At 47.9% G+C, this 20,928-nt stretch overlaps 2 protein-coding genes and 1 non-coding gene across 3 annotated transcripts; 1 reads left to right on the top strand and 2 right to left on the bottom strand.

The window, feature by feature from the left end:
• The first annotated feature begins 10,788 nt into the window (after nucleotides 1-10,788).
• LOC100281048 (glucose-6-phosphate/phosphate translocator 2) lies at nucleotides 10,789-13,206 on the top strand. Its single transcript, NM_001367337.1, has 5 exons — nucleotides 10,789-11,419; nucleotides 11,520-11,745; nucleotides 12,038-12,260; nucleotides 12,618-12,831; nucleotides 12,914-13,206. Exons 1-5 carry the CDS (start codon nucleotides 10,919-10,921, stop codon nucleotides 12,923-12,925), a joined length of 1,176 nt encoding a protein of 391 aa, NP_001354266.1. The 5' UTR covers nucleotides 10,789-10,918; the 3' UTR covers nucleotides 12,926-13,206.
• Nucleotides 13,207-15,526: 2,320 nt separating this feature from the next.
• Nucleotides 15,527-17,696, bottom strand: LOC103633242 (60S ribosomal protein L36a). The gene is made up of 4 exons (NM_001324190.1): nucleotides 17,563-17,696; nucleotides 16,208-16,387; nucleotides 15,980-16,054; nucleotides 15,527-15,878 (listed from the first exon to the last, which is right to left on the bottom strand). Exons 1-4 carry the CDS (start codon nucleotides 17,563-17,565, stop codon nucleotides 15,819-15,821), a joined length of 318 nt encoding a protein of 105 aa, NP_001311119.1. The 5' UTR covers nucleotides 17,566-17,696; the 3' UTR covers nucleotides 15,527-15,818.
• On the bottom strand, nucleotides 16,546-16,614 carry LOC111589812 (small nucleolar RNA R66). Its single transcript, XR_004851649.1, has one exon. It is a non-coding gene; the product is annotated as a small nucleolar RNA R66 (small nucleolar RNA).
• Nucleotides 17,697-20,928: the final 3,232 nt, after the last annotated feature.

Genomic DNA, 20,928 nt, shown 5'->3' with positions numbered 1-20,928 from the left:
TCTCCTTGCCTTAGGCCCCTACCATGAGTGATTGATTGACCAGGAATTCCATTTAGAAGCACTTGAGAACTGCAGGTAGCCAGTAAAGATGCCACCCAATCTCGCCATTTAGGAGGGAAGCCAAGATGAGCCAAGAGAGCGAGTAGGTAGTCCCACCGAACAGAGTCAAAGGCTTTCGAGATGTCAAGCTTGACAAGAAGCATGGGAGTTCCATTGCGGTGATATCTCCTGGCCATGTTGCGGACGAAAAGAAAGTTGTCGTGAATGCTTCGGCCTTTGATGAACGCAGTCTGACATTTGGAGATGATATCCCTCATGGTGGGCGCAAGCCTCATAGAAAGCAGCTTCATGAATAGCTTTGCGACACTGTGGATGAGGCTGATGGGCCTGAAGCTGGATAAATTCTCAGCGCCATCATGCTTTGGGAGTAGCACAATGTTGGCCCTATTCAGGAGGTCGAAATTTAGAAATCGTTGATTGTGCAAAGAATTCATGACCGCCATTACATCTGCCTTGATGATGGACCAGCATGACTTGTAGAAGGCACCCGTGAACCCATCCGGGCCCGGTGCCTTGTTTGGAGGTAAATTCCTAATTGCCTCAAGAAGTTCTTCCTCAGCGAAAGGGGCTTCCAAATGTGTCAACTCAAAACGTGGGAGACATAAGGCTCCCCAATTCAGGTCGACCTCCCTTGGTCCAGGAGCTCCCAGCGCAGCATTGAAGTAATCGTGCACAAACTTTTCCTTGTCCTCGTGTGAGGTCGCCCAAACGCCTTCTTGGTTAAGCCTTTGAATGCAGTTTTTTCTTCTCCTTGAATTTATCCTCGAATGAAAAAACTTAGTGTTCGCATCACCCAGCTTGAGGTTAGTGACTCTAGAGGCCTACCGCTTGCGGGCACGCTCAATGACGGCAAGTGCAGTCACACGACGCTTAAGGCCGGATCTTAGATGACGCTCGGCAACAGAGAGCTCCCTGGACTCCTGTGCGACGTCCAAACGGTGAGATACATCCAGAGCCATTACAAATTTTAGCCTCGCCTCGGAGATGAGCGAACGACTCCAAGCTCTCAAGTGTCTGGCCGTAGTAGCAAGCTTGTGGTGCAGCGCCTGGACAGAGTGCATAGGGGCCGTAGGCATGGCCCAAGCCTTCGTGACCTCGTCTTGAAACCCAGGAAGTTTGATCCAGAAATTCTCGAAACGGAACGGACGCGGTCGGCGGGGCCCAGCAAGACTAGAGAGAAGTAGAGGACAGTGATCTGAGATTGAGGTGGCTAGTGCTTGTAGACCATGAGAATCAAAGGAGAGATCCCAGATTTCATTACAAAAGACTCTATCCAGCTTGACCAAAGTAGGCCGACGACGCTCATTGCTCCAAGTGAAATTTCGGTTTTGAAGGCGGATTTCACGAAGCTCACAAAAATTTAACGTTGTCCGAAATAGACTCATTTGACAAAGGTTTAAGTTCCGATTGTTCTTATCCCGAGCACGGTAAATGAGGTTAAAATCACCAAGGACTAACCACTTCTGGCCATCCGGAGGCTTGAGGCGACGCAGCTCACGAAGGAATGTCGGTTTTTGGTTGCGGCGTGTAGGTCCGTACACCACGGTAATCAGGAAAGAGGCCTCGGAGGTCTTGATTGTAACCGTAGCCGAGACCGAGAAACGCTTGATAGTAATGTCGGTGAGGTCAATAAATGTGTCGTTCCAGAGTAGTAGGATCCCACCCTTGGTCCCATTAGCTGGTTTGTAAGCGAAGCTGTTCAGCTTGTGGCCTCCCAAAAACGCAGCAAGCATGGCATCAATATTTGCAAGTTTGGTTTCTTGGAGGCACGCCAACTGACAGGAGGTGGCGGATAGAAATTCATGAACCGTGAACATCTTGCCGCCGAGTTTAGCCCCCTCACATTCCAGCAATCGCATCAAAGATTTGATTCATTTAATCCGAAATTTCGCTCATCAGCTGACTGGCAGCTGAGCACACCAAGGATGCTAGAAGGAATGAAACAACTACGTAGAACAGCCATACGCAATATCATCATGCCCCTCAGAAGGGGATATGCCATTACAAGATGAAGTTCGGATCTGAAGACGCAGATCAGCAGCAGCATGCCTATTCTCGCAAAATGAAGCACGACACTGGGCAGGCAACATATCAGCAGTCTTTCAAATAGGCGAAGAATAAAAACAGAAGACGCAGGGTACATGCAGGATGCTTGATTCATCAAAACGTTGGAACTCATGGAGTGGCCAGCAGGTTCACTCATCCACCGCCCCCCCTGCGGCTGGGACGCCTTCCATTGGATTGATGCCGTCGATCCCCTGCCCCACCAAGCCGATCAATGCCTCATCAAGTTGTTCCGTATGCTCGTCGTCGATTCCCAGCAAGCTGGTAAGAGCGGCGGTGACAGGTTCGGGCAGAGCAGTGTTGAACATGGCGACGTACTTCTTCAGAGCCTGCTCTACCGAGTTGTGATTAGTCTCCTCTGCAGTGAGCCCAAGCCGTTGGCAGAGGATGATTTGGGCCCGCTTTAGGGCCGGCATTGCCGGACGATTGGCAAGGCGCGCGCTGCGGCGAACTTTCGTCATGTCGTACGTCCTCCGTCGCCTCTGCTGAGGAAGGGGAGTTGTTTAGAGCTAGCACGATAAAGGATTGTTCCCAGTAGATTAAACTTTATTCTGTAAACAATTTTGCCTACGGTATCAAATAATATTTTATACGGTTATATACACGATTTGTTGGCCGCAGCACTGGTGTGATGGTGTCCATGGCAAAGGGACGATTGACCCGTTGAACCAGGCATATATAGTGCCAGCACACCTGCCATGACTTCACGAGAATTTCAAGCAGGAAAGGTATTTGGCGGAGCAGCAGTGTTTGACCGGTGCAGCAGTGTTTGGCGGAGCCGGTCGTCTCCACCGCCGACGCTCTGTGGCTTTAATTCATTCATCGGCTTCTTCTTTATTTTGTCTTTATAGATAGATTACAGTTACAATGATCCGAATATTTTTAATCCAAGCGCAGCGAACAGACTCAGCTCCAACTGGACGGTATCTCCAAGGAGCGTGGCACACTACGAGATCGATCAGGAATCGGCGACGTAGCTACGACTACGAGCCTGCGAGGCTGCGACTGCGACACGGCGACACCTCAGCCTGCACAAGTACCTAGATGCTGAAAAACAAGTGAAAAAAAATGAAACAAGGCACAAGGATATACTCACGTGATCGTGCATTGCTAATGATTTTATATATTATACAAGTAGATTTTATTTTAATAAACTATAAAAATATATAAGGTGTGGATGTAAAGCCAAGTTAAACCTCAACTTCTCGATTTTACCTTAATTTTGTTATTAAAGTAGAAAAAGTGACGCAATGAAATTAGAATCATGAAAACTATAAAAATGATGATTTACTATATAGTAGAGATAGAAAAGGTCGAATGTGAGGTAAGAAATTAAACACTTAGGTCCATAATCAGCTCACAAGTCGAGCCGAGGTTCTCTTGACGAGTCGGCCTGTCTGTCGATATGGGTTACACACAGATTATTCTATCCTCTGGTTACACTGTTTGCCATGTCTCTTACACGATTTTAGAGCATCTCCAATACCTCTTTAAAACCTTGTCCCAATAATCCTCATTTTCGGGCTAGTTTGGGAGCACCATTTTTCTAAGGGATTTATATTTTTTTCAAGGGAAAATGAACTAATTTCTCTTTTGAAAATGAAAATCACTTAGAAAAATGTGGTTCCCAAACTGGTTAGAGGGGGGAAAACAACCCTCCTACCGTTCCCTATGTGTGCTCCCAAACTCCCCGCCAGCAACGAGGCAGCCCAGAAATTCGGTGGCGTGGTGCTAGCAATGAAAGTGAGGAAGAAACGTGGAGCAGAGGCAGGGCCGAAGCTGAGATTTTGAAGGCCTAGGATAAAAATTGGGCCTCTTCTAACATTTCTTGAGACAGAATCATTTTTGATTGTGTTGATATCAATCTAATATAATATTTTTTTTCTCGATGTATATGGTGACCAAACCACTCACTGAATCGTTCTTAAAAAATTCTAGACCAAAATAGTTCTCCAATTATTTCAACATCCAAAAACTCATTTTAGTTGATGTCACCATGACAGGTATAGTAAATAAGACTCGATAGTCTATATAAACAACAGAATAGAAATCCATCTTATTGACATACTCAAAACTCTTAACACATATTAGATTATTGAACTTAACATTAGCTCTCATATTAGTTATACATTAATTGTATGATATGGAGCCCTTAGGATTTAGGAGCCTAGGGCCTGGCTAGAGGAAGGAGTCGAGAGAGAGAGGTAGGCAGACGGCGGACCGAGGACAGGATGCATTCAGATAGTTTTGGGCCATAAGAGCTTCGTACTGGGCCTCACCCTTCTCTTGGGCCGGATCGACGCATTTCTTCTGGCCGTTGTCGGACGGCGTCTGTTGCTCATCCACCTGGTTAAAGCCGTCGAGGCGGTCCAAAGAACAATCCGACATTTCGTATTTTGGCGCTTCGAATTTGCAAGCAAGCAAGCGTCATAATGCATCCCAGTCGCAGAAATTAACCTTGACACCGGGCGATCCACTGGCGTCGTGCAGGCCGTCTGGCGGGTACGTGTGTCGGCACGCGCGCGCGGGCGCACGTATACACTCGCTATGCAGCTAGCTGCCGCGCCACTCCATCTCCACGCTCCACCGGATCTGTCCTCCTTCCACCGCTCCACGCGCACGGCGTACGTACGTGTTCGTCACATGCACGCGCGCGGAGGAGGGTCGTGCCGCCGTGCGTAGCGGAGCCATGCACAGGACGCTCCCCTGCGCTGCGCCTGCGCTCCGATCCGATCCCTGCTGTGATGCCGTGCATGAATCGTGCACGGTGCAAGCACGGGAAAACGGACCGCGTCACCGCGCGCGACCTCAGGCCGAGGCGATCGAGACCCCGCGGCGCGCATGCATGGCATGGAGCCGGCCATCGAGTGGTGTGGTGGTGGATGGAGGTGACGTACGGTCTGCCGAGACCAACCGGCGCGTCAGACACACGCCTGACTGTAGAGATGGAAGAGACGACGACGAGATGCATGGAGACGATCGAGCCAGGTCATTACAACAAAAAATGGACATGACCGCGACGGTTGCGGAGGAGAGAAAATAATTAATCAAGCCGGGGCCCCTCACCGCCGCCAATAATTAATCAAGCCGTCTGGGAACCAATTCCACCTGAAATCTACAAGATTGCATGCATGGGACTGGGGGAGGCCTGGTATGCGTTCCCCTGTACTGTAAAATTGGCTGAAATTTACTAATTCCGATCGAGCATGCCCTGTTATAAAGCCGCCCGCGCAGCGACTGGGCATGGCGTGGGCCGGAAACTAGAACGAGAGGCCGTCGTGGCCGCGTGTGCCGACACTCGTGCATAAAAAACTGAACCCTGGGAGCTTGAGGCTCTTTTTATAGACACTGGGGTCTAGCTTGGCCTAACCGGATGACATCATTTGGTTAGGGTCTGTTTGGCTGGGCTGTAGCTGTGGAAAAAGTTGTTGTGGGCTGTGAGCTGTGGAAAAAGCTGCTGTAGGTTATGTGCTGTTAAAAAGCTAAAAATCGTTTGGTGGAAACCACTAAAAGTTGTTAAAAGTTCTTCGATATATGTTTTCACAGTTCCATCCAAAAGCCACTAAAAGCAGGTCCAGGGGTGCTTTCAGTTTTGCACTACGAGAAAGTCGGCTTTTAGAAAAAGCTGCTTCCTAGATCCAGCCCTTTGGTTGGCTTTTGGCTTTTAGGGGGCAAAAGTCAAAGCCAAAAGCCAAACCAAACACACCCATAATGTCTCTGAACAAGCATGAAAAAGTTTAGCTAATTCAGTACAATCAGTGACCATGCAGGACTGCAGGCAACAAGCAACACCCAAACGCTTCTGGTTGCCGCGTTCTAAAGGCGCGACAACGGCGACTTCCCGATCATAAGACATGACTGTGGTAGTTCGATCTCCTATCCAGAGCCACGGCGACAGTGGCTCCCTGATCCAGTGGCACGGCGGCGGCATCTCCCTAGCGGCACGACGACGACAGTTTCTTGATCGGAAGCCACAACGACGACTGCTCCCCGATCCGGTGACACGGCGACGGCAGATCCTTGATTCGAAGGCCTTAGCAGGGTAATTTGCACATGTAAGAAGTTCATCAGAGGCCAATAATCCAACGTGGCGACCGAGGCGAGCTACTGAGTAGTAGTAGTGGTTGCCGATCGAGTCAGATGTCAGAAACAGGCAAAGATCTCAAGTACTGTTTGCCACGAGTCTCCATCGTGCTCGGAGCGACCGCCACTAGCTATATGTACCGCTATAGCTAGGTGACAAATTAAGACGACGTTCCTGTCAAAAACAAACAGGGGACAAAAAGAGGCTACGTGACAAAGATCGGGGCGCAAACGTGAGTCGGAGAAAAAATATGGCACCGGGTTCCGACGCGCGGCTAGGTACGGTCGTGCAAGAGAAACCATGAGGCCTACATGATTTCCACACTCCTTTTTCCTTTCACGCACACGAGCGAGTCCGTCCACGACCACGAGTGTCAAAACGCCGGTGGTGGTTGGGAGACACCACTCTCTCTTGATCTGCTGCACGACAGATAAAGGGACGGCAGGGCAGAGAAGCGACGACATAGAGAATTGAGAAGAAGAGGACGAGTCGGTTACTATTCGTATCTATCCTCCGATTGCAAAACGCCTGCCCTTTATAGAAGGCCCGCCGCAACCCTTTGATTCGATCTGCTAAATTTCAGGAACCGCCCTCTAGAATATCTCTACGTGCAACCGCCCGGAGATCGTGCACGTAACGTGTGTGTGCCCATTACTCCGGGTTGATGTGGCAGTCTAGGTATGATATTTGAAAATCAAATAAACAAAAGGCAAAAATTAAACTGTCGTTTAGAACACGTCACGACGCGATCGCGCATCGGCCGAAGTCACAAGTCATGCGATAAATAACGCGAAACGCGAGCGAGCGTGTGTGGCAGCCTCCATACCCCTTTATTTGTCTAATATGAAGAGTACTGAATACTCTCACATATAAGCTGGTTCTCTCCTATCTAGATGAGCAAGATGAGACTAAAGTCCCGTGCCATCTTTACACACCACATTGGCTTCCTTATTGAACTGGGTTACACACTAGTGAGTCTAATTTCAACAATAGTGTTTGCCGATCGAGTCAGAAACATGGAAAGATCTCAAGTACTGTTTGCCACGAGTCTCCATCGTGCTCGGAGCGACCGCCACTAGCTATATACACTGCTATAGCTAGGTGACAAATTAAGACGACGTTCCTCTCAAAACAAACAGGGGACAAAAAGAAGCTACGTGACAAAGATCGGGGCGCAAACGTGAGTCGGAGAAAAAAATATGGCACCGGGTTCCGACGCGCGGCTAGGTACGGTCGTGCAAGAGAAACCATGAGGCCTACATGATTTCCACACTCCTTTTTCCTTTCACGCACACGAGCGAGTCCGTCCACGACCACGAGTGTGTGACTGTGTGAGTGATCCGATCTGGACGCAAAGCTACCTGGCAGGCCCGGACATGGCGCTCCGCTCCTGATATCTCCGGCCGCATGTATGCACAAACCGTCGTTGGGCAACATAGCTTGAGGGTGCTAACTGCTCGGCAACTAACTCTGCAAGGTCCATGTTTAAGTCTGGGTCCTTTTATTTCATTTTGTTTTTTCCTTTCAAAAGGGAAAAAAACAAAATGAAACTTACTTGTAGTTTAAAGTCGTTGTAAGAACCTTGCTATGTATCTATCGAACAAGTCGGCATAAGTACGTACCTGGCATCACGAACGATCTAACGTGCAATAATGCTGCATATATATCTGACACGGCATTGCTCCATCGAGCATTCGAGCCCGTCAGTCAGCGGCAGAACTCGTGAGTCGTGACCCTGAGAGGGTGCATGCTGCTTAACTTGCTCAGCTCAGTACCGCTCATCAGTTCATCAGCTCACGATGGAATGGGTCCTACGACAGCTAGCCAGCGCGCTGCTCATGCCGTGTCACCTAATGTAATCTGAATATCTGATCGTATAGTAGACTGTCCTCCTTTAAGAGCAGACCGTCTTCAGACCAGACCGTCCGGTCATGCCCAGACGTTACTCAGCATCATTCAATCGCTATTTAAACCGAACCTGAAAGAGCCAAACCAACTAGTAGTAGCGGAGATACACAAGCAGAAGGGTTAAGCACACATGTTAACTTTGTCGTGGTCCGACAGTTTTTTTTTACCAAATTATGTAGAAAATTACCAGTCGAATCTTGTTTCTCAAGAAAACACCGAAACATGTCACGTAAGATCACGAGTGATCCGGACGCGTGGTCCATATGTCGAGCCCTACCGCTGTATATATCCCCGTCCCCTGAAACCAACAACCACCAAAGATCTTTGGAAAAAAAAAAAAAGATTGGTGTAAATATATGCGTCGAGGACGAAGAAAAAATATAGAGTTTTTGATACTCTGTGTGCGACAGAGAATTCGTAACCCGTATCTCTCGCCCTTTTTTTCTTCTGGAAAGTAAGTGAAAGCGTGACGCCTGCTACCGCAGGCCGGCGGCACTCCTTGAAATGGTATACACTTGCTCCACCGCAAGCAATCCCCTGAACCTGGGGTGGTCAGTGCTCGTGAACCCGCAGTCCACAGAAACAAACCCAAAACGAACGCAATGCCGTCCGACTGCCAAATAAAATCGTCGGCCGAGGTAACTGTCTATAACCTTCCTCAAAACGATCCAGCGACCCCTCACGGCCCCATGACATAGATCGGTGCACAAGCATGCGTCATGGAAAAAAAACAAGCATGCTCAGTACCATATGTTCCAACTTCCAAGAAAACACACAGACATTGTCACGTCACACCACACACCGCGAGTGCGGCGGTCCTGAGTGAGAGGCGCTCGATCACTGCTCGCCAAATCACGGTCCACGGAGGCCAAAGCAAGCGAGGGCGCCATCAATCCGGGCAAGCAACTAGGACTCTAGGAGGATCACCGCCGGGGGGGCATGCAAAAATCTCGCCGGAACCGAACAACCGGCGCAGGCGTCTGGCCCGCGCACGTGCCCGCGGATCGCACGGACGGTGGGCACGGCAGAGCGCTGCGCCTGCGGGGCCGTGGGCGCCCTCAGCCGTGAAACGAGAATCGCGCCGGTTGGGGTGTGGGGGTGGGCGAGAGCCGATCGACGGTCACGACTCACGAGGGAGCAGGAGGCAGGCGAGGCGACAGGGGAGGGCCCGCGTCGAGTGGGGCTGACGACGGGGACACGGGGGCAAGCGCGCGTCGTCCGTTCGGTCGCCGGCCAAAGCTTTGCCTCTCTCTTGCCGGCGGTGAGAAGAGAACGGTTTACTGCGCGTTTTGATCTCGTCTCTCCGTCGTCACGAGTTCCCGACCCGTGCCAGGTTTTTTGTGGCCACTGCCGGCCGGGCGCCGGCGTGGATCGCTGTTGCCAGGTCTGACCCGCAGGCCGCGGCACGCGAGGGCCGTCCAGGTTCAAGCGGTAGGACGTATAGGAGGGAAGGGAGCTTTGTACTCTTGCAGCCATTGTCATCTTCCTTTGCAAATCTACGTTATTTTTTTTCTTCTTCAAACGGCTCATGTATGCAGTCTAGCACATATCCAGAATTGAGGGGGAAAAAAACTTAGAGCTACAGTACAACTTGCAATTCTTGCAGGCTGCAGCCATGTGAAAGTGTCTCTATGGGTGACCGGACGTACAGTACGACTATAGAAGCACAATTCTCAGTGATCTGCGTTCAGACTTGTCATCACAAACAAGCGAACAAAAAAGTAGCAGTCGTCTCTCATTTTTTTTTTGTGAAACGTGAAAAATGTGTCGACCAATTTTCTACGGAGTGTGTTGTTGCAGCAGCACGTACGTACAAAATGCGAAACGTTTCTGCGCAGGTCGGACTAATCGACTGAATGATATTTGAGTTTCAAATTACTTCCCTTGGAGTACATAAAAAAACCATTCCACTACCGTCTTACCATATGTTAATACTCCCTCCGTTTCTTTTTATTTGTCGCTGGATAGTGTAAAATTGCACTATCCAGCGACAAATAAAAAGAAACGGAGGGAGTATTAAATAGGTATATAGACGTTACAACATTCCGTACCTAGGCGAAGGTATATTTTGCCATGAAACTAAATGACATATAGCTCGCATACTTTGCACTAAGACTTTGTGGTTATTCCCTAATTGAGCCAAATCATATGGTGCTTTGCCTATATATGATACCATGGGTGCCAATGTAGCTATTCCTGTTCTATCTACACTGGTATTAAATTATATAGAATCAGAAATTTGAGATAACCACTCATGTGGGAAAAAATACCTATACATCTATATACATGCAACAAGCAGTAAAATATAGCTAATTGTAGGTAAAAATTAGACAAAACTATATATTTATAGTATAAATATTATCTTTCTTTAGGCTTTCCAAGATTTCTGGGTCTGTCACTGGACACATGAAGCATGGTAAGAAAATAAATATGCTTATATATAACTCAAGGGAGTGTAATAAATGAACAACAAATAATAATAAAAGTGAAGCATCGAAATTAAAAAAACGGAAAACACTTGAAACCATAAAATCCTCATGGGTAAATGTAAATATTAAAAAAAGCTTTACAGATCCAAAGTGCCAAATCGCCTTCCTTCTACTTCGCGCTCCCTATAAATACCTTGTACTTGTACCCCGCCATTCCCATTCCCATCAGAGAAGAGATAACCACACGTCCACACACCACAGACCACACGCACGGTACAGCCTCTCCGCAGCTGCAGGTGCATGCTGTTCTCCGACGAGACCCCAAGAACTCGCCAACCTATCCCAATTCCCAGCCACCCTTCCCTCTTTCACAATGCTGGCCTCCGCCGCCACCGTCAAGCCCTCCACCGCCGCGGCCGCGGCCACCTGCAAGGCGGCCTTCAAGCCGCTCCACCTCCCTCCCCTCCCCGCCGCCGCCGGCCTCAGGCCGCTCTCCCTCTCCGTCTCCGCGCGCCCGCTGTACCGTCAGGAGCATGTCCTGGCATCCGTGGCGGTGGCGGCGGCTGGGCGCAACGAACGCGCCACGTCCCCCGCGCCGCCGTCCGCCACCGCTGACGGCGCCCGGCCGCTGGAGGTCGCCGCGCCGGCGGAGACGGGTCGGCGCGCCAAGATCGGGGTCTACTTCGCCACGTGGTGGGCGCTGAACGTTATCTTCAACATCTACAACAAGAAGGTCCTCAACGCGTTCCCGTACCCGTGGCTCACGTCGACGCTCTCCCTCGCCGCCGGCTCCGCCATCATGCTCGCGTCCTGGGCCACCAGGATCGCCGAGGCGCCCCAGACGGACCTCGATTTCTGGAAGGCGCTGACTCCCGTGAGTATCATCGGCGCCGATTAATTCCTCCCTAAAGATCTCTTCTTCTAGATGCGGCTCTGTCTCGGTGTGGTGCTGATGCGAATCGTCTCGTTCTCAGGTTGCGATCGCGCACACGATCGGGCACGTGGCGGCGACGGTGAGCATGGCCAAGGTGGCCGTGTCGTTCACGCACATCATCAAGAGCGGGGAGCCGGCATTCAGCGTGCTCGTCTCCAGGTTCTTCCTCGGCGAGCACTTCCCGGCGCCGGTCTACTTCTCCCTCCTCCCCATCATCGGCGGATGCGCGCTCGCCGCCGTCACCGAGCTCAACTTCAACATGGTTGGTGAGTGACATTGAAATCGCCAGTTCCTGAATCATATCTCGGAGATACTTATGCTGATGACACATGAGAAATATCCCAGAGATAGTTTTCACGCCGGTTTCCACAGATAGTTTGTGAATACTGATTTTTTAACGCCCAATAATCAAGTTTTTTTAAAAAAAAAATACTAATTCTGTGCCAGATCTTGACACCTTGTACTTGTAGCAGTCGAAATCCCAAACTTTGTCAGTCACTCTGAACAGCATATTCAGAAGAAGGGTGACTGAACCTGTGTTGTTGTAACCCACCGCAGGATTCATGGGGGCAATGATCTCCAACCTGGCATTCGTCGTCCGGACCATCTTCTCCAAGAAGGGGATGAAGGGCAAGTCCGTGAGCGGGATGAACTACTACGCCTGCCTCTCCATCATGTCGCTGGTGATCCTCCTGCCCTTCGCCGTCGCCATGGAGGGGCCCAAGGTGTGGGCAGCGGGCTGGCAGACAGCAGTCGCCGAGATCGGTCCCAACTTCGTCTGGTAAGCTCACATGCTAGCTCCTTGGACCACTCACATGCTGGCTGCCATGCTAGCTGTTTAAGATTTCGTGTGTTCATTACCCGGAATTTCCAGGCCTCGGATCATTCTTAAACACGGTCTGCTCACTGATCTGTGTCAAAAGTATCTAGCATTGCCTCCCGAAAAGAGCAGTTGCGTGTGTAGGGACAGAGCATGGTACCGAGATATGATATGATATGAATTGTATGGTCTGCAATAGTCTGGTCGTCTCGCAGGAGCAGAATCGATTACCGTTTCGATATTTCCGTGATAATCAATCCAGAGCTGGGTTCGTGTGGCTAAATTAAAGGCTTCCTCTGTGCGTGTGCGTGGGCGCAGGTGGGTGGCGGCGCAGAGCGTGTTCTACCACCTGTACAACCAGGTGTCCTACATGTCCCTGGACGAGATCTCGCCCCTCACCTTCTCCATCGGCAACACCATGAAGCGCATCTCCGTCATCGTCGCGTCCATCATCATCTTCCAGACGCCCGTCCAGCCCATCAACGCGCTCGGGGCCGCCATCGCCATCCTCGGAACCTTCATCTACTCCCAGGTAATAGCTCCACTCCACACGGCTTGTTTCGAATTTTGATATCACAAACGCTGAGTTCTGACGAAACCGTTGGACGTTCCAGGCCAAGCAGTAGCCGCCCTTGGCGCGCGCGTCTGGCTCTCAGGCCTCAGTTCAGTTCACCGCCGAATCAGCTCGGCGCTCGAAGATATAACAGATTATATAACTTTTGAGGATATCTACCTAGCTTGTATAATAGTATTATTACTAGATCCTCTCTTCTTTTTTTCGTATTTTCTTTTTTCCTAGGACTAGCTTATTACTAGATCATTTCGTCGTCGTGTTTTCACTATGACTATGATGGCGTAGAGAGAGAGAGAGAGATGGATCCATCTAAATAAAAAAAAAGGTACCGGATCTTGTTTTGTCTCTGTGCTTTTGTTGCCTCCGGATCCTGCCTGCGTGCGGTCCAGAAAAGCAATGCGTGGCTCAGAATGCATCGGGCAGCCATTCCATGTTTGACAAGGTCGGTTAGGCCATCTTGTTCTCTTGCTGGTGAGGTGAGCGGTGACAGGTACAGCATGCATGGCCATGGCGGGAAGCGCTGTGCAATTTGCACACTGAGATCTTTGCGACGGATTCAGCGTTGGAGCGTAGCTCATCGTCTTGTTGTGCCCCTTGGCAGACTTTTATGGCCGTCCGTGTAACACCGTCTCGCAGGAGGCAGATACCCCTGCTCCTGATCCAATGAACAACCTCAACCTTATGGTGCTCTAAGGGCCGGCCCGTCACACTCTGGACTCCAACTCAGATGTATCTTTCGCGCTTTTTCAGATGATCGTGTCAAGACAGCAACGCTTTTGGTGTCAGCTGCTCCTGCTCGCGGTTGTGGCTCAAAAATATCTGAGTCTTAAAAACTAAACATTCCCGCCGCGTCTGACGAAGCGACCCAGCACCCTAATGCCAAAAACAAAACGTACCGAGTGATCTGAAGAACGACAAACGAAGTGAGCAGGCCAAAGTATCGTTGTCCAGACCAGATTCAGAGTTCAGAGCAAGGAACAGTCGTGTTTCGGAACAGCTCTACTCGACTTGAAAGGTCAACAATACAACTCTGTCTTCGTTTTTTTAATAAAAAAATATAAAAAAGCACCGAAGTGGCTGGGATTTGTATTGTATCCATGGCAAAAAAAAAACAGTTATACTACAGCATTGCGAGCTTTCTGGTCTGCACGTATCCTGCATTCTGTGAGCTCTGAGTAGGCTGTAGGGCGTTTATCATCCGATGTCCTAGACTTCTCACCTGGAGGATCAGCTAGGGCATTTCAAATTTTTGGCTAAGATGGCAGAGCCATGGCCCTTGGCATGTGGAGCAGGTGTACATCCATGCCCTGGTGTTCCTGTATCTTGATCCTGCGCAGAGTCAGAGTAGGCGGAATTCCGTATCTTTTGTGAGCTCAGTTCCTAGCAGCGTCGGTGTGAACTGAGAGAGCATATTTCTATCCCTTTTAGTTTTAAGCCTCTTTTTGGAGAGGATGAAAAACAAAGAAATTAGAGGATTCAATTCCAACAAAAAGTTTTCCTACAAAGTCTTTGGAACAAAGGATTGAATCTTATCGATTTCTTTAAAATTTCTATGAAATGATGTCCATAGCAATTTTTGGAGGAAAATAACTATGAGATTCCTATGTTTTTTATTCCTATGTTTTTTTTCTGCACAATATCCAAGCACATGTTTTATGACTTTCCTATGTTATAAATTCCAGTATGATTTCAAATAACATAGGCATTCTAATCCTGTGTTCTAAAGGAGCCTGAGCTGTCCAGTTGAACCAGAGTAGATAAAAGGTTGAACTCTAACATCATAATACGAGGACAAATAAATTATCACATGATGGGTATTTTCTGAAACATGACGAAGTTTATACTGGTAGAAAGAGGCGACAGAAACCAAACAGATGTAGCAAAAGCGCAGCAAAATAACTTATCATTTTAATTGCTTTGCTTTTAGCAGGCGGGAGGCACTGGTAACTGATAAACGAGTAAAAAAGGCTGCCATATGAAAAATCTGAATTTGCGGAGGTACTTGAACAACGTCTACCTTTTTTTATTTAATATAGATCTCGTATTTGATCTGCGGCGTAATGTGTTAGAGCATCTCTTTAAAATATAACAGCAAAAACATAGTTCAACATAGGCTCTATTTTACAAAAATTCAAACGATTATAAAGCTCCGTCTCTTGGATCCTAAATCCGTCTCTTGGATCCTAAATGTAATACCCTTGTATACCGGAGCCATATCCTCGTACACTATTCCTAACAACTTATTTCCTAAATAACATGATCTATTTACTAATATATGACTTAACTATTGGAGCTTCAAACGTTTTTATGGCATTAAATATTTTAAATGAGGTCCTATTTCAATTTTAAAGACTAAAATATAGGACTTGTTATTGGAGATGCTCTTAGTCATTCGGTGTTTCACCTCTCAAACACTTTGAGCTGTTCAAATATCTTAGTTGTAAAGTTTAGGGTTTCCAGAAGGCCCGAAGAAATCTGGCTGGTTGTAAGCTGAATGACGGTGTCTGAGCTGCACATCTTTCTCTACTTGCATAGTTGCATTGCAGAGTCCCGTGGCTGTGCTGTGCTGTAGATGGGTCAGGACCTTACAAAATCGATGGATTTATTTCATATGCAATATCATCTCCAACAATTCAGTGAGCGAACTGTGGGATTCCATTCAGCCAGTTACATTACATAAACCATCCTCGGTGTGATCAAGCTTTAGACTAAGGCAATCGCAGAACAAAATCAAACAAACACACAACACATTCAATGAAGATTCAGGGTGCAAAACTTCATTTAGCCAAAAGACAACCCACACTCAGCGCAAATGTCAGGCATTGGAATTTGATACACAGCATGACCTGCTTTCAGAACTACTAGTAACATTGAAATTTGACGAGTTTTTAGAACAGTAGTAGACCCACAGGTTCGATCCAACATCGAGATGGGCGATGAGAAACTTAGAAGAGAGATGTTCCCTTGCCCTTCTTGTCTCCACCAATCTCAAAATGCTTGCACCTCTGTGACACAGGTGAGTCAGTCAGGAAAGAGTGAGCTAAATCAAAGTGAGACAATACTTTGTGCAACAGCAAGCCTAACACAGGAAAATGAGACACTGCACCTTAATTGCGTGCTGTGAGTAGTGCTTGCAGCTCTGGCACTGCAGCTTCAATACGATTTTCTTGGTGGTCTTGGCCTGAAAATCACAACATTTGTCATATCCCAATCTGTGCACCCAACAGACATTTAGAAATGGTAGTTATTTTCAGTCTTTCATGCTAGCATCAAAACGGACAAAGATGAAGGATTGATGGAGCAATAGTACAATCACATAGGTATACTTCATTACCTTCTTGTGGAAGACAGGCTTGGTCTGGCCACCATATCCTGACTGCTTGCGGTCATAACGGCGCTTTCCCTGGGCAGACAGGCTATCCTTACCCTTCTTGTACTGAGTAACCTTGTGGAGAGTGTGCTTCTTGCACTCCTTGTTCTTGCAGTAGGTCTTCTTGGTCTTAGGAACGTTCACCTATATAACATGTGAAAGAAATTGCAAAGGTTAAAACAAAATTGCATATCCTTAGCAACTGAAGACCAAAGCATAAGCAAGTTCTCCATATGGGGCTGTATAAACAAGCTCACCATAAGCTGGGAAAGGAAATTGAAAACTTAAATCGGAGCTCATAGGAGCTCAGTTATGCTTATAGTTGTCTTCATGAGAATAATCAGGCCTCAAAGATTCATGCCATCATAGGACCCACAAAAATGTTACGCATTTTAACAAAAGATAACAAAGAATCATGCCAAATGTCCATGTACAATTGTGACAGTGCATCCAGAGGCCTTATAGAAAGTATAAGCAGGCATTGCAATATCACAACAGTTTAACAAAGTTGTGTGGTGCACACCTCAGTTGTCCAAACATAATGTAGTTATCGTGCAAATTTTGGGACTGCTTCAGGTTCCAACTAGCTTGGAGCTGTAGTCTATAATATAAATTTAAATATTTTTTAAAAATGTCTTTAATCTAAATAAGAAACAAAATGACTTATAAATGTCTTCTAAACAATGAGAACTCTAGCTCCACGATTTTCTACAACTGAGCTACTAATGACCTGCTCCATGAATTCCACCAAATTTTTTTTCGAGATTGAGCAGTCCATAAACCACCCCGTAATAAATGGAAATGTTGTACTTGTTATAATTGTCATTATGTGTATGGGTCCATCTAAGTCTATAAATTTGTGGGCCTGATTGCAATTTTGGGAACCCCTTTCATGGTAATGGCAAATATACAATTCTCTCCCTCTAGACTGAGTATAAAAACAAAGAAATGCCACCAGCGGGTAGCTACTAGGAACCCCAGATTTCCTTGTGATGCAGCATACTCCACAGATCTAACAACATATAGGTGCGACACCACAAATCGAACTACCACAGAAGGAAAAACATTTTGAACGAAGAATCACCAGTTGATCAGAATGGGGACAAGTATCTACATAAATGACAGCCACCGAAGTTAAACAACCTAAAAGAGCCATCACATTCAGAACTTCAATTGAAACCAACCATCCACTCTCTAATCTACTACCCATCCATCATGAGATGGATTACAGCATATAGAACCCACGCAAGAATCAACAGGGGCAGCAAGGTGGCCCGCGCGCGACGGGACATAGGGAGCCGGGGAAGAAGGCGGCTTACCATTTTGGCGGCGGCGGAAAGGGCTCGTGCGGCGTGCTCCCTACTCCAGTAGGTAGAGGTAGAGAGGCTGCAACGAGTGGCGGCGGCGGGTGTAGAAGCGCTGTGCTTTTATGGCAAGGCGCCCGCCGCTGTCTAGGGTTTTCTCCGGGGATTCGGGCCGTGTACTTCTAATGGGCCGTACGCCTACCGCTAGGACGCTGTTGGGCTGCTCACTAGGTTCCGCTTCGAGCGTGCCCGTGCATAACCAGGCCAGCATGGCCCAGTTGATCTGCTGCAGTTTTCACACAACACAGTCGCGAACAATAGAACATCATCGAGCAGCCTAGATACTAGCACATGTGTTTAATAAAGGTTTGAGCATGAGTTATACCCTACATCCTCTTTTGTATAGTGGATTGATAAACACAAATGTGAACAAATTTTATAGGTTCAGATATCAACTGAGTGCCATAAAGTTCTAGCTCCCCTTCCCATCTGTTATAACGAAACTTGCGCACTTTTGCCTCCAAGGAAAGCACCCACGTAGAGATGGCAATGGGTACCCGAAACCCGATGGGTTTTTACCCCATTAGGGTACAGGTTTGGGTCAATTTTCATATCCATGGGTTTGTTAACGGGCATAAATCTGTATCCAGTGGGTTTATGGGTACGGGTTTGTTCCTATAGTACCCAAACCCGTGAACCCGTGTGTTTTTTAAACCCGACCAAACCTAGTGCATATTGTCATTTTATTTTATAAACGAACAACAACTTGTTATTCCTTATTTACTTCATATTTTTTATCAATTGGTGAATGTATCAGTAGTCGGTGAGAGTGTCGCTTGATATTATAGTTTTTACTAGCGTTATATATGTGGTGGATGGATAACTTAGTGCAAGGTCACTTAATTATACAACTTATTATTTGTATTTCATTCTCTCTACTAATAGATTTTATACCAAATCATGAACTCGTTGTTCATTACATAGATTTTGGATCATGATATCATTAATCATTACGATACTTATTGATTATGAGAAGAATAAGTATATTGGAGATGAAACCCGCGGGTAACCCATGGGTACCCGTTAACCCGACGGGTACGGGTTTGGGCAAAATCTTAAATCCGTCATGGGTACGGGTTTTTTAATGGGCATAGATATTTTTCACGGGTACGGGTTTGGGACGGTAAAACCCAGCGGGTTTGTACCCGTTGCCATCTCTACACCCACGTGTAGTCGTCGATTTATCTTCCTATATAATGTCATCCGTCGGATCTTCCACTTTTGCCCCCAGAGTCGATTTGTCTTCCATCGGATCTCTCCTGCTTTTGTCCTGGGTTGGTCTCCTTGCTTTCTGCAGTAGTAGACTTGTACTCTTTCTTTCTGCTTCAGTGAGTTCAGTCCGGGTTGTGAAAGATAAAATCATTTGAGAAAACTACCATGGTGCAAAGAATTACAGAAACCATGGTTTGAAAAATAGAGCATAAATAGTGCGATCAATTCATGATGCAGATGAGGAATCCACACTATACAACTCACAGAAATATTGCCCTATTAAGACACGTAACTAAATCTTGATAGAGGTCAATCTCCATTGGGCATCGATGGATCAGTGGATATGTCAGTATATTTCTTTTCACTAAACCTACAACATTATCAGGGTAAATAACTTTGCCAAGCACAAGGTTGCTATTGATGCATAGGAGAATCATCCCAAAACACTTACCTACCCAAAAATTGGTGCTTGACGGTGAAACAATTTTTGGTTTCTGAGATCAAAAAACCAATCGGTCAATCACAAAATAGAGAACCGACAAATTCAGTGCTGGTTTTCTACTTACCTGAAGTCCCCAGATGCTTGCTCTTTGCCTCCGTCGCACCCTCCCTGCGCCGCCTATCACGGCCTCCCTGCTTCACTATCGCGCGGCTGCGTTGCACGTGCAGGAGCCGATCTGCACCCCACCGGCCGCGTGCCACTCCTTGCTTGCATCGCCGTCGGACCCTATCCGAGCACTGGTCCAGCTGTTGTTTGGTTTGGGGATGGCCTGACCGGCTTCGTATGCCACTGAAGCGAGCTGAGGTGGGCTCGGCTGCTCCAGTGAGATGGCCAGGTGCACTTTAGGTCGGGGACAATGCCGCTCGACAGGCGTTACCGCCTCCCACCGTCCTCGCACGTGTAGGCTCGCCTCACCATTACTGGTAAGGAGGCATCATGTTTGGAAGGCGCCATGCATCTAGATTGTTGGAATCGCACAGGGAGGAAGGGGGACACACACGATGGATCGACGGGGGCCTCATGAGCCGTGGTGAGGATGTCGAGGTGGCTGTCACAACGGGGGAGGTGGTCGGGGGCATCGCGAGATTGGGGGCACGGTGCGGGCGAGATTTCGAGGGGGGCTAGCGCGACCGTCTGGGCGGGGGCGTGGTGAAGGTGTGGATCTAGATGCACGGTGCCTTCCAACCAAGATTATTCCGTCCGTCCGTTGTTGGGGCGGATCCGATGATGGCGGCGCAGATGGCGTGGGGAGGAGGGTGGGGCGGAGGAGAGGGAGGCGTCTGTTGTGGAGAGGATGGAAGGGGGCTCGGCTGGGGCGGAGGCGTCTTGGGGCGGATCCGATGATGGTAGCGTCGATGGCGTGGGGAGGAGAGTGGGGCGGAGGAGAGGGAGGCGTGTGTCGCAGAGAGGATCTCGGAGGAGACGGTGGCAGAACCGTGCACCATAGGATGTGGACGCCTACACTTCTATCTTAAGGAGTAGTATAGATAGTTACTTACAAGCACATGCTCTCATTTCAGAACTTGAGGCCGGTCATTCAATTGAGCTGCCTAGCAACGCTGACGCTTCTGATTGAACAGTGTTGGTCCTGGCAATCAGAAAAGAGGCCCAACTTTCAGCAGATAGTTTCAATCCTCAAAGATCTCAAGATAGTTCTTGAAACAGATGGAACACTCCACAAGGTCCCAAGCTCGATCTGTCAGGCCTTGGAATCCAATGATCAGAACAAGAAGAAGGCCGGTAACTGGATCCAGAGGCTGTCATACGCTCAACCTGATTTCTCCGGGCCTCCACCCCCAAAGTTATTGTAGCTACACGTCTTCTTATTCTTGGTAGCTTGTTTATCTGGTTGGTAGCAACTATGTAAATTGAACCTTTCTTGTTTCTTGTTGAGACACCACAGATTTCGTCATGGTATATACTTGGCAGTGAGAGGTGATCTACATTATGCAGGAGGCATGCTGTCACACCCGGTTTTAGAAGGCAAACCGAATGCGAACCATGTACGTGCCAGGATCAGTTATTCACGTACATAGCAGTTACATAATATGGACATCATCACACAGTGCTCAAAATAGTATTAATAAGGGAAATAGTCGATTACATCA

Source organism: Zea mays, chromosome 7 (assembly GCF_902167145.1).
Source record: "Zea mays cultivar B73 chromosome 7, Zm-B73-REFERENCE-NAM-5.0, whole genome shotgun sequence".
Classification (NCBI taxonomy): Eukaryota; Viridiplantae; Streptophyta; class Magnoliopsida; order Poales; family Poaceae; genus Zea; species Zea mays.
The sequence above is the reverse complement of the archived record's forward strand: the minus strand, read 5'-3'. Positions and strand labels throughout refer to the sequence as shown.